General features: G+C 38.6%; 1 protein-coding gene across 1 annotated transcript in view; it reads left to right on the top strand.

Annotated features, from left to right (window-relative positions):
* lrp1bb (low density lipoprotein receptor-related protein 1Bb) overlaps positions 1-14,156 on the top strand; it is a 239,276-nt gene that overhangs the window by 116,949 nt on the left and 108,171 nt on the right. The window contains exons 10-19 of the mRNA XM_029459353.1: positions 834-1,026; positions 1,183-1,326; positions 2,541-2,777; positions 3,383-3,563; positions 7,680-7,899; positions 9,283-9,472; positions 10,618-10,740; positions 11,081-11,221; positions 12,668-12,793; positions 13,653-13,766. Coding sequence (XP_029315213.1) covers positions 834-1,026; positions 1,183-1,326; positions 2,541-2,777; positions 3,383-3,563; positions 7,680-7,899; positions 9,283-9,472; positions 10,618-10,740; positions 11,081-11,221; positions 12,668-12,793; positions 13,653-13,766 — 1,669 coding nt within the window. The remainder of the gene's footprint in view (positions 1-833; positions 1,027-1,182; positions 1,327-2,540; positions 2,778-3,382; positions 3,564-7,679; positions 7,900-9,282; positions 9,473-10,617; positions 10,741-11,080; positions 11,222-12,667; positions 12,794-13,652; positions 13,767-14,156) is intronic.

Here is a 14,156-nt window from a genome sequence, read left to right on the forward strand (position 1 = left end):
TAATATTTCTAGCTATACATTAACATGCTTGCCCACAAATACAGAGCATTCAGATTAAGTCAATGGTTTGATTTAACTGGAGTCCAGTTTGTTAATTGCATTAAACTATACAAGCCCTACTATTTGAGCTTGTACCATGGTCATGGCCGTGGTGTATCATGGTCAGGAATATCTTGCACAAGATAGCCTTCATTTTTATATGATGGCTACACACTGCTGTAGTCTTGTGGAAAAGCAAACAATAATATTTAGCTAAATTCAATTACCACATTCCTGCTTTTCTATTTTCCCTCTTATGGGGTCTATCCTGTCTGATTGATTCTATCATCATATCCAATCCATCAAGTACCAAATAGCATGCATTATATATGCTGTAGGTAAAGATTCAAGTGCAGTATTAAGTAGTATGTGTGAGATTGTTTTGAAAGTAGAGTGCCAAGGCCAAATTTCATAGAGAGAGATTGTTGAGTGGATTTGTATTTATTTATTATTATATCGTTGTTTGGTTCCCCTGAAGTTAAGGTGTGAACTTAGGTGTTCTTCCTGTGAGCACAGCTCAGCCAGCCATGTCGCTTTGTGTGGGTGTCAGCCTGCTAAATGTAGCATGGAGGCTGTGTGTCAGGGCCATATGCCTCCCTGTGGAGTCCAGCTTTTGATCCCTTCCGGCCTCCCAAATGTTCAGACAGCCCTGCCACCCTGTGCTACCCCCATCATGCTTGCTGCATGATTACATTAATTGATTTTTTTTGTGTGTTTTCTCTTGTGGTTTTACTATTTTTAGCTTCAGAGGTGATGTAAAATAACAAAACACCATAAATCTTCTTGTTTTCTAGGTGTCATACATTTATGCATTAGCTGTGTTTGAGGACTACCTATATGCTACCCACTCCGACTCCTCCAAAGGGAGTTCCAATACAGAGCTGCTACAGATCCACAGGTTCAACATGACAGCGGAGAGCAGGACACTAGCCAGCCTGGGGAATACTAAAGGACTTCGTGTTTACCACAAACTCACTCAACCAAAAGGTACAGGACATTTTGATAGATAGGTTCACATGTGCCTGTATGTGTGTCAGAGTCTTCTCCGTGTTGTGACTCACAAGCTGTCGTCTGTGTCGAACAGAAAGAGGATGCGTCATTGGCTTACAGTCATTTCTCTGTCCTTTCTGATTGTGTCCACAGTCCGGAGTCACGCATGTGAAATAGTTTCATATGGAAAGCCAGGTGGATGTTCCCATATCTGCCTTCTGAGTGGCAGCTACAAGTCCAGATCCTGCCGATGTCGTACTGGCTACAGTCTGGGCTCTGATGGACAGTCCTGTAAAAGTCAGTACATATTTTTCCTTGGATTTAAATAGGTGCATCTTTGTGTATTTTAGTACATATCCTTTTCAACAGTCATTCGCAGTGCTTCCTCTAGTAAACAAGAATCATCACTAGTGCCTCTAAATGATGTTTTGCATCAGTGCTCTTTTTGATAATAAAGGTCATGTGTCATTTTAGAGCTGAGAGTGTGCCACACATGAGTCAGCCGTAGACTGACAATGATAAAGATGAGCACTGACTGGACACAGACCCATTTGAAAGAGACGTTACGCTATCGACCTGTCGCGAGCCTGATTGATTATTGCCATAATGAGGATTTAAGTTTATCTGCATTTGTTGGCTGGTCTGATCAATTGCTGGACATTGTGTAGTTGACAATAAAAGGAGAAGATCAAATTGATGACACAATCTGAGGGCCCACAAGTTTTCGATCGGGGTAACGAAGCATTGGGAGGCTTGCCATGACACATTTGATTTATTCCCCCCTCATAGATGTTGTGATGACACCAGCTATCTCTCTCTTGCTTGCACTTTCTGTCTCCCTAGGCATAATGAGATTCAGTGCTAAATGGCAGTGCTTCTTCTTACAGCAGTCACTGTGGGGTTTGATATCTGGGTCTCTTGCAATGCTTAATTGTCTCCTGGGTAGCTGGTCTCTCCTTCACAAAATGATAAATTGAAGTAAGGTGTGTGTGGTCCTCACCCACAGCATCCCAGTCTCTTGGGTAGTGGCTGAGAGCGAGGAGAGGTCCGCCTCTCTCACTGGAAGCCCTCCCTTATATCTCCTCTTGCCTCTTCGGAGGATCCCAAATGATTTGAGAACACACAGCCCCCTGAGTGGCTGGCGGGCCGCCGAGGAGCTGCCTCAGCTTTCTAGGCCTCTCTGTTTGCCTTTCTACACAGACACCATGTTATTTTAGATCAGAAGCATTGTTCACAGCCAAGGTAAGTATTGCCATTGTCTGTTTGCTCAAGCATTTTCCTTCTTCGACTGTCAAGGCAGCTTTGTAGCAGGAGCATGATTGAAGCAGGAGAGTCAATTTATTGGCACTGATTACTGGCTCCATTAAGGTGAATGGATGGCCTTGGCTCTGGCTCTCATATAAAACAATGTGGCCAGTAAGAGGGTTTAATGCTGGAATCAGCATTGATAAATTAGAGCAATTAATTGACAATAACAGTAAAAAAAGGGTCCGTCCTTTCTTGCCTTGTAGAGCCCAAAAACGATCTCTTCCTGTTCTACGGTAAGGGGCGTCCAGGGGTCATCCGAGGTCTGGATATGAATATCAAGTCCAGCGATGAGCACATCGTTCCCATCGAGGAACTGGTCAACCCTCGAGCCATCGACTACTACGCCGAATCGGGACACATCTACTTTGCTGACACCACCAGTTTCCTAATTGGGCGACAAAAAATTGATGGAAACAGCAGAGAGACGATACTCAAAGATGGTAGGTCTAAATTGTTTTGTTTTTTATACTTACCACAGCATTTCCCTACAATAAATTAAACTGACTGTATGTCATATTTTATATTGTATATTATATATAATTATTTACTGACTTTAATCTAAGGTTAGAGCTATTTCACACACTAAACACACTGTCCTCAAAATGTAGTACTCTTATAAAAAGAAAGAATGATTAAAAATATTTTTAAACTGGCTTTACGAGTCTGGCAAAAGACAGTCAGACTTTTATTTATTATTTATACAAACAACATTTTTCCAGTAATGATGCACCACACATTTCAATATAAAAGAAATATTCACTGTCACTGAATGACAATACCATTTTTTACAAGTAAATAAATATACAACACGGCAGGGTACCGCATATTTGGAAACTGATTATATTCATTATAAATCTTTGATGATTGCATCTATAGTAATTTCCCTTTGTGGCTCTCTGGGCACAACATAATGTTTTTTTTCCCAATAGCCTTATTTTACATACATTAAATACAGATAGTCCTGTTTGTAGTCACAAGTCACTGTATTGCATATAAGTTTTATTCATACAAACCTTACAAAATGTATGTGGTGATTCTGTTGTAGAACTCGACAATGTTGAAGGAATCTCAGTGGACTGGATTGGAAATAACTTGTATTGGACCAACGATGGTTACAGGAAGACAATCAGCGTTGCCAGACTGGAGAGAGCCTCCCAGACCAGGAAGACTCTGTTGGAAGGGAATATGTCACATCCCCGGGCTATCGTGGTCGACCCTCTTAACAGGTCATTAAAAAGTTGCCTGCTATATGATATAACTTTAGCTCACCAGAGGGTTGCAGTGGAATGAAACTAGTTACATTCAGGATCCATGGAAAACCCATGCAGGACTACATGTAGTGTACTGATTGTGTTTTTTTTTTTTTTATAAATCATAATACGCAGTTCACAATATATTCATTTTCTTTAGCATTTTTTTTTTCAGATATAAATTGTATCTAATTAATCTTAATCCATAAACCATGAAGTGGGAAAGTATATAGGAAGGAAAGCGTGTCATTAGATGATTCATGGTATCCAAATTTAAGACAGCTGATCTGAATTGGCATACAAAAATCTGTTTTTAGCTCCCTCTTTGAGCCATGTTGTAAATACATAAACTACAGTATGGTTCTAGTTAAGACCACTGTGCCTTTGTGTAGAAATACATATAATTCTGCTTCAAAACTGAATCGTAAAATCATCTATTTTAGCAGACATCTGCTTGGACTGATGATCACATCATACGTCTTTCGAAATAAAAACGTATAAATGTAAACCAGCAGGGTTAGACTGAGAGAACATTTGCTGGGGGGGGGGGGTTTTTGGTGAAAGAAAATTGTGGCTCATTTTGTTGCCCAAACCTAAACCACAGCTACCAGTTTGTTAGCCACAATCCACCCATTTCATAGTTGTGTCTCTGTTGTCCGCATACTATATCATTTGTACAAATTTATGGAGGACTCCACCAGCAGAGATGGTACTTAACATATAGAAGAGATGCTGCAAAGCTCAAATTCATTGAGCGTCTTAAGGATCTTAAGGATTAACATTTTAAGGCTTAAATCGTATTAACACAGACCAAATCCATAGCAGTCAGAGATTAGTTTTCAAGCCTCAAGAGGGTTGTTCCAAACATTTTGCCATACACAGCTGTTTCACTGCTGTAGGTAAATACACCAAACCAAAACCCCAAACTTATTTAGACTTGGATTTGATTTTTGTGATTATTATTCACTTTTATTTTCTAGTGCTGTGCCTGGTTTTCTCTTCAAACAATAACACAGGTTCAAACATGCAAATATAAGTCCCATACATGTCACAGTAGTGCAGACTGTATGTATATATCAAAGGAAATAAAACACACCGATTTTTAAAGTAAAATCTATATGCCTCGTGTAAAGGAGGAAATCAATTGTTACAATTGTGTTGAAAATGCAGCCATACACTTCTGAGACTAATGAGGAAATAGCATGTTGGCCTTGTATCACAATTTGAGCCCTGACAGATTTATTATAGGAGCAGCGTTGGGGGTTGGGAATATCATGTCATTTTCTTGTATAAGGATTAATAACTTCTACTCAGACAATCCCGCTGACAGCACAAATGATTAGTAAAACTAGTTTTGGGCTTCTAAGGGGGCATTCCGCCTGAACCCAAGAGTCCTTTGATCTCTATCTGCTCTGCTGGAGGAGTCTCTTCAGGTTTAATGGATGCACCTCCCCAACTGAGTTCTCTACTGCATTCTTGCCATCTTATTTTCTGCTCTGTTTGCTGCCTCTAGTCTGTGTTAACGTGATAAGGACTACTAGTGTCAATTTAACAGTGGCATACTGCTCGATCTTTGCTACTTTAGGAATATCATACATACATGTGTTCACATACATTTTTTTACTTTAAGTAAATTGATTTGACTTGGTTTGAGTGGTGGTTGAAGGTTGAATGTGTAAGCCAGCATTTCAACTTAAAACATTAAAACAATGAACTAACATTATCAACAGAATGTGAAGAGGTAACAGTGTTGACGTTTTGTCAAAGACGTCTATGTGTTGTGTTGCAGAGATATCTATTGAAGTTAGCATGCTAACAGACAGTTCCGCTCCGTCCAGTCTGTAATACCACTTGTTCCTCTAGAGATGCACCGGAAAACATAGCTTCAGTTAGCAGGTCGAGTTCAGCCACAGCAACTACAAACTCCCTGTTGCTGCTGTTACACAGGTCCAGCAGCCCGCTGTGACTGCTGGTGCTGGGGCTTGTTCTGGCTGAGCTCAATTCTCTTCGGCCTGCTGACTGAGGCTCCGTCTGACAGAGGCGGCTGCCGAGTGCCAGTTCTGCCAACCTCTTTCCTCCCTCGGTGGGCTGCTGTCCTGGTTGCGCTGCAACCGGGAAGACGTCCCAAATTTCTCTTTTTCTAGTTTCTGCCACTTTGGATTTAGTCCAATAAACAAACTAACGTAACGTTACACGGACTACAGCCCCGGCTAACATCAGTAAACACAGATGATCAGCCCCACGTGAAGATTATAAGGTAGCATTTTTGACCGGCTCTCAGAGTTTCAGCAGTTTGGTTGAATTTTGGTATTCTTGCTCACAGACTGACTGACAGGCATTACACAGGAGTAAATGCAATATAGATAATACACTAGAATACAATAATCATGCCAAACAAGTACAAAGAAAATATGAACATTAGAGATGTATGTATGGACCCAGTTTAGAGGTGAAATACTGCCCGTATTTCTTTGGAGTAGGTAGCTCGGAAATTATACATTAAACCTTTAACTCAGTTTCGGTAAACTCTGGATGCCTGGATGAGTGTATGCATATGTGTATTGTGACTTATTGGCAAAGACAGCTTTGTAGCATCTTTTATACATGGTGTTTTACTGTATGTCCTTAACCCCATTGCAATTCCTTGTTCATCTATGTCTTTTTTCCACCATTTCCATTTTCCAATTTTAAGTTTTGTTATGTTTCATATTAATTAATTGTATTCACTCTGAATTTGGGACATATTGCATTTAATAAAAATAGGGCTTCTAACGATTATTTTATTACATTTTTATCTACTGATTTTCTTTTATTATTAATTGATGATGTATTGTAAATTGTAAAATGTCAGCAAATTGTTAAATATATATATATATATATATATATATATATATATACGTACATACTATATATATATATACGTACATACTATATATATATATATATATATATATATATATATATATAAATATTCAATAGATTCAATAGAATAGAAGATGTATGCATGTTTCTTATTATGACAATGCAATGGCCTGGTCTGTCCATCAGTCCATTTGACACGGTGTCTATGTATGTCTGTGTGCTATAGGCATAAGCATGTGTGTGTGGAGAATTGCTGAATAATTCATGAGGTCGTAAAGATGACTTCAAGACACAGGGAGTCTTCATTCACCTCCATATCCCATTCTGTTTCATCTTCCCTTAGCCAGCCCTCTATCATTGATGAGAAACAGGGGGCCACATGGCTCAGACAGCAACACTCAAATAGAGCAAATCCCCTGGGCATGGTTACTAGAGAACAGATCACGTCAAATTGTTGACCCAATCAAGTTTCAAATATCACAGGCCCACTGAGAGTTGCAGTCCCGGCATACACAGGAAATATTGAAAACTTATTTATTTATTTGTTTGGTGGGGAATATGAGACTTCTAACTTCCCCTTGATGTGCAGTCAAGCAGCAGTTTAACTTGATAAGCCTGAATAATTTCTTAGGCTACAATGCACTCTTTTGACTACCAGGGATGTTTGGTTATTTGGTTTTACATATGGGAAATCTGTATTCCAGTGTATTTCGATTTTCAGTCGGGAACACTCTTATCAAGACATTAGTTTTCTGAACTGATGGTTATATGGTTGTATTTTGCACTACATATTGTGTTCTCTGTGATGCTCCCTGAAGCTATGAATGAATGAATGAATGCTATGAAACAAGCAGCATGTGTAAGATTCACTGGGGATCACAGTCATGCCTTTCTTTGGGTGTACAGAACAGAACCCACAAGATACATTTCACTGTAATATGGAATACATCACTTTGAGAGACATGCGTATTGATTGATAAGAAATCAAAGCAGGAGAAAGCTGACGAAGGGAGCAACAAGCACAACCATTCAACATCAGCGTGTCAAGAAGTAAGGGCAGGGATGAATGAGGAGACAGCTGAAATGAACTGCCTTAGATTGAATGTGGAATGTGATCAGTTGTAGTTTGGATCTGGTGATGGCTTATAGATTTACATGCCTGAACCAAAGCAATGCTTTATTATGTTGGTTAATTGGTGCTATACTTGTGTGTATCTCTATGCATGATAGCTGGATGTACTGGACAGACTGGGAAGAGGATGAGGTCAATGACAGCATAGGACGGATAGAAACAGCTTGGATGGATGGATCCAACCGCCGCATTTTCGTCACCTCCAACATGCTGTGGCCCAATGGCCTGACTCTGGACCACAGCACCAGTACCATGTACTGGTGTGACGCCTACTATGATCACATCGAGAAGATTCATCTCAATGGGACTGGAAGAATGGTGAGTTTCAATATGTAGAGAACACACAGAGCAGTTCAATTATGTAGAAACTCATTTGCAGGAAGCATTTAAGCTGTGATTGTTGTAGACTTGATGGTTAGGCTGCGTGTGAGATTTTAATAGAGGGCCAGAGGGTGGAATTCAAGATCCCAATTAAATGCACAATACCAAATAAACATGCTAATTTAAATGTGTTAATTGTATTGCGTTAACACAACTTGAAGTAAATTTATACCAGATGTTTTTGTTTTTATATATATATATATATTATATGTATATGTGTATATATATATATATATATATATATATATATATATATATGCATATACATATAATATATATATATATATAAACATAGATATATATATATATATATATATATATATATATATATATATATATATATACATATATATCTATATGTTTATATATATATATAGACATATATATATATATATATATATATATATATATATATATATATATATATATAGACATATATATATATACTGTATATACATGTATGTGTATATATTTATATATACTGTATATGTGTATATATATATATATATATATATATATATATATATATATAGACATATATATATATATATACTGTATATACATGTATGTGTATATATTTATATATACTGTATATGTGTATATATATATGTGTGTAAATGTATACCGTATTTCACAAGTTCTTCATCAAGTTTATTTTGATTTCTTTTATCTGACTGAGGAACGTCTTTATCTTTTTATTGAGATGATTATTTGTTTGGCAACAGTTATGTCCAATTTCTTGCCATTTTGAAAGAAACTTTCTCCAAAAACACCCACAAAATAAGTTTTATTGTAAGATCCCCATAGAATCCTGCTATACTTTAATTGCATACTGTTGCCATGTTACTGTGATATTAAACCAGTGCTTTACAGTTTCAGATCAATATTATATGTTAATGGTGGGGTCCAAAACTCATTTCTATATTTTAGTAATGATACACTGCTAATCTGCAAATCAGTGAAATGACTCAACGCTGCTCTTCTTCCCACCACAACTGCCAACTACACAGCCCTTCATCCCCAAATGCTCCCTTCGCCTGTAGTTGTACTGGCATATTAAGCTAATGAATTATTTGCAAATGCTATTTAATCAATGCCAAGATTTTAGCAAACATTATTATAGGCAGACAGCGGCTTGTGAATAAATTTGTGCAAAGAAATGTAATCACATTTATCATATACTGTGATCAAATACTTTCTAAGCCCACATTCAAACAGCTAGAACCCTTTTTGAGATGATTGATTATTTTGTTGCCGATGGCATCTTTCTGTAGCCCTCCTAATCTTTTGATTACACTGCATGTTTGCTTCATGTTCCAGGTGGTTTACAATGGAAAAGAGCTGAACCATCCGTTTGGAATCTCTCATTATCGTAATTTCATCTTTTGGACGGAGTACATGAATGCCTCGGTGTTCCAGCTGGAGTTGACCAGCGGCGATGTCACTCTGCTGCGGAGCGAGAGACCACCACTATTTGGCTTACGTGTCTATGATGCACAGAGTCAGCAAGGTTGGCTGCTTTTCTCTCATTTACTCTTCATCCAGGGCCACTTACTGAGAAGGTGTTAAAAAATTAACGCCTCTGTGGTGTGTGTCCAGGCATTTGTATCCCCTGTACACATTTCTTTAATGGAGAGCACTTACCGTGATATATACACTTTTGCTTGTATTCCTATTGGTGTCAGATTTAATGGTGTAAACCAGTGCATTGATCAACAGTGACAGTGACTTTAAAATCATGTGGGGCTCTTCTCTATGATGTTAAATAAGTTTACCAAGGCTTAAAGGGCTTTACTCAATTCTGTAACAAATGATGATGGATTCATGCTGTTACAAAGCTAAAAAGAACCGATTGGAGTGTAATCGGATATGGCTGACTGTGGAGAACTGCATTCACCCTCACAGCGTTTATTTTTCTAACCCATAATAGGCATGTAAAAAAAAGTTTCCTTGTACACAATCAGGGGCGGTTGACTCTATTACTCTGAATATAGAGATATTTAATTTTACTCAGTCCTGTGGTGTGGTTTTATACTCATGACATTAGCTTGTTTTATAGTCATTTTCATTAAATAAATTTAAAGCTGCAGATTGTGAAAGTGTAATGCCAAGAATATGATGCAGAAGAATGGTTGGTTTCTGCATGCACACCCTGCAGAACATTTTTACTGGACATTTCTCTATCCTTCATGTCACTGATTAATTGTCTGTCCAGTCCTCTGAGTATTATTGATTGGCTCTTAAAAAAACAAAAGCTTTATCTCATTGGCTCAGGCACTGCCTTTGGGCTCTGTGTTAAATGAAAGTGACAAAGGTGTCTTATGCCTTAACTTTATATGTGACAGTATTTTTTCCCCTCTTTGTCCAGAAAGACAAATTATTCCTTTAAGAAAGATAAAAATGTCACACGTCTCGCACCCACCATGTTCCCAATAATTCACTTGACATGTGGTTATAGATCACGTGGCATACACCTCACATGTCTGTCAAAGACAGGCGAAGAGTTTTGTATAAATGACGTGATTTGGGTACCCCTGAACGTCTGCTGTTCACTGTAAAAAGGGAAAGTAGACAAACTCGTGGCACTTAAGTCGGGCTTTAGAAAAATGTAGCTTTAAATGAGCAAGACACCTTATTTGGGATTTATTTCTCCAGGTGACAACGCATGCAGTGTGAATTATGGGGGCTGCAGTACCCTCTGCCTTGCCATCCCAGGAGGCAGAGTGTGTGCCTGCGCTGACAACCAGCTTCTGGAGAAGAACAATGTCACCTGTGCAGGTAGGAGGACATAATGAATCAGACAGAGCAAGAGGCCTAATATCATCCTGTCCTAGTATACTGTAATTCTGGCTTTATCCTATGGGACAAATATAAAAAATATCCTCATCTTTTTGCATTCAAATCTTATAATAAACAGATCAATAAATAAATACAGGTGGGAAATGATCCCAGTGTTTTTTAGGAAATGTAAGCCAACTCCCAGTAGTTATACATAGGGTCATGAGACATTATTAGCATGTTTGATATACTACTTTAGCTATGCCAATAATTTCCCCTAAACACCTACTTCATAGGAAGTCTCTGGTTGATTTTGTCTCACCACTTTTTGTCCCTGAAGCCTCCAGCGGTGGCTTGGAGCCACATCGATGTAAAAGTGATGAGTTCCAGTGTCATAATCATCGATGCATTCGGGCCTTGTGGAAGTGTGATGGAGATGATGACTGCCTGGATGGAAGTGATGAGGAGAGCCACAGCTGCTGTGAGGATGTTAAAATGTGTCCGTGCTGCAGGCACTGTATGCAAACACACAAACACTTCGTATGTACAGATACTGCACATGTCGATACCTACATACACAACCATGCACCAAGTAAAAATAACCCAAGCTTTGTAGGATAGATGTGTGCTGCTGTCAGCTTCTATGTTGCTAAATGTCACTGAAGTAAGGGTGGAATGTGTTCCTCCTCGACACTGCAGTCTCCTCTTTTGCTCTTGCTGAAGCAGTTTTGCTCTTTAACAAATCAGTTGGATAAACACCATGTTAGACGCTTGGGCGCTGGATAATTTTCTTTCTGGAAGCATAGCACCATAATCTAATCCTCAACCAGAATTTTCAGAATTGTAAAATTAATTATCTACTCTCCTGGGATATCATGTACTATAACAATCTTCTTACTTGGTTTGTTTTAGTGGGTATAGAGTCTTCCTGTGAATTGATCAGGCCCAAATATGACTTGAAAATGGATTAATGATGATGTCCGCTGTATAAAGGGAATGTTATGATTTGAATAAGTAATTTAATAAGTATTCTTCCCTACCAAATACACTTTAAACTATTAGATGCAATGAAATACATTTAATTGCAAATGCTCCATCGCAATTTCATCAATATCTCAAGCCAGAGAAACTTGCCTGCTCACAATCTCTGATTTGATTTTGGGACACAATCAACATTCTGTTCAGATGGTGGAAATGTCGGTGGTGACAAGAAACAAGATGATTACTGAAGTCATTTGACTTCTAGTCCCAGAGTAGCACGCTCTTGCAGCATCTGGCATATCCAAACACCAGGTTGTCTCGAAATCAAAGGTAATTTATCATGCAGATAGTGTTACAATATCTACATGGAAATTAGCTCACATTAATTTAATATGATTTATGAGTTGTGAGGCTTAATAATTTTGAATGGTCATTGTGTAATTAAAGTTACATGACATGATTGAAACAAAAATAAGAAGCTTACTAGTTTCAGTGACAGTGGATTTTATATAACACTAAAGTCAAGGCACTAAAGCCGTATAACAAATGAACCTAAGACCACTGTAAAAAAAAGTATAAATGCTCCATTTCTCTCAATTAGAGGACAAACAACAAAAAAGAAACATGAGTAAGATTCTCCTCTAAAAACATCATCCCTTTTTATAGTTTTGTACATGGCTTACTGGTCTATCTGTGCAAGATTAGTTGAGCTGTGGAACGAATGAAATCCAACTTAGAAGCTGTGAATCTACTGAACATCAAACTTCTGCTCCCACTTAGGGAGATCAGGGCCAGAGGATTCATAATGTTAAGAAAACACAACATTTAAGCTACCTTGGATGTGACTTTAGTTTTTTTTTTATTAGCTTTTAATATATAATAATATTTATTTAATTTAAGAGCTGCAAGATCTCTGACTGACTGTTGCTGTTTGAACTCTTTGCAGACAATCACACTTGTCCTGTTGATCAGTTCAAATGCAGCAACAATCGCTGCATTCCCAAAAGATGGCTTTGCGATGGAACGAATGACTGTGGAAACAATGAGGATGAGGCCAACACTACATGCTCAGGTATGTACAGTACAACTTGTATGTTTGTCTCAAGCTGTTTAATCATATGAACTCTGGATAATGTCTGGAGAATCAGGTCAGGACATTGTCCCGACTTTCCCTTTCACACGTGTAGCACGCAACAGGAGATGTCAGATGCGTTTTACCTTAATGAAAAAACTCTGTTGGTTTAGCCCAGGGATGGCGCCTAAGTAGCATTGGGACTTTCAATCTGCTTCAATCATTATTTATTGTTGTCGAAATAGTTTTATCAGAACAACATTTCGTTGTTCCAGGATCTACTGTTGCTCAGTTGATTGATACTTTTGTAACTGATTTAGTTTTGATTTTAACCAAGTTCAGTATGCCTCGTGGCTCTCGAGTAGCTTCAGTACAGTGCAATCAATCTCATTGTGCGAGAGCACTCTCCAGTACCAACGAGTTGTTGCACCTACGATAGGCAACTGTATTGTACGTCAGGAACACTTACAGTATATTACATTGCCTCCATAACCTCAAAGGTGTCTCTCAGGAGCTTCTCTTATCCTTAGAGGACCAATCAATGAGAATTAGCTAGAGGATGATGAATGTTCCCTCATCGTCAGATCGACACTTATATCCAACATCCGCAACACATCCCATGTCTACTGTCCATACATGCTCACCATGGCTGTGCAGCATGTTACTGACAGCCCGTCAAGCAACAGCACATTTCCCATGGCTTTCACACCTTCCCTGCTCTGCTGTGTGATTGAGTGATAAAAAGGTTTGCACTGGGTGGACATTGACATCCTGGTGATGTAGTGATCATTAGAGTTGTTGTGCACATCCTGCATTGACTTATGCATGGGTGATTGAATTATGTGGCTTCTTCTCTCAGCCCGGCCCTGTCAGACCGACCAGATCTCCTGCCAGAATGGACGATGTATACCTCAAGCCTGGAGCTGCGACCGGGAGGATGACTGTGGGGATATGTCGGATGAAATATCATGCAGTGAGTCACACATGGCTATTGGCCACATGTCATTATGGGCCAGCTCTGTGAATTAATGGAATACTAATAAGGGCATAAGGGCATTTACTAGTTGTGTACTTCTCACAGTTTCAAATGGTAATCCTAATTGGAGTATATTTAAAGCTACAATGAGTAAGATGTTTTTTTTTCTCATATGATATCTCTGAGAGGTGACAGGGTTTTCAAGTCCCTCTGGTGCTTATTGATTACATCATTAGGTGGGGAAATTCATTGGACTACTTGGAACTCTCAATATGTGACTCTATAATTTATGAAGTCCACTCTGCCAGAAACTTGTCCACATTCCCTGTTTCACCTCTAATGGGCAGACAGAAAATAACCGCTGAGCAGCACTCACACTGGATAATT

The sequence above is a fragment of the Cottoperca gobio genome, chromosome 21, assembly GCF_900634415.1.
Source record: "Cottoperca gobio chromosome 21, fCotGob3.1, whole genome shotgun sequence".
Classification (NCBI taxonomy): Eukaryota; Metazoa; Chordata; class Actinopteri; order Perciformes; family Bovichtidae; genus Cottoperca; species Cottoperca gobio.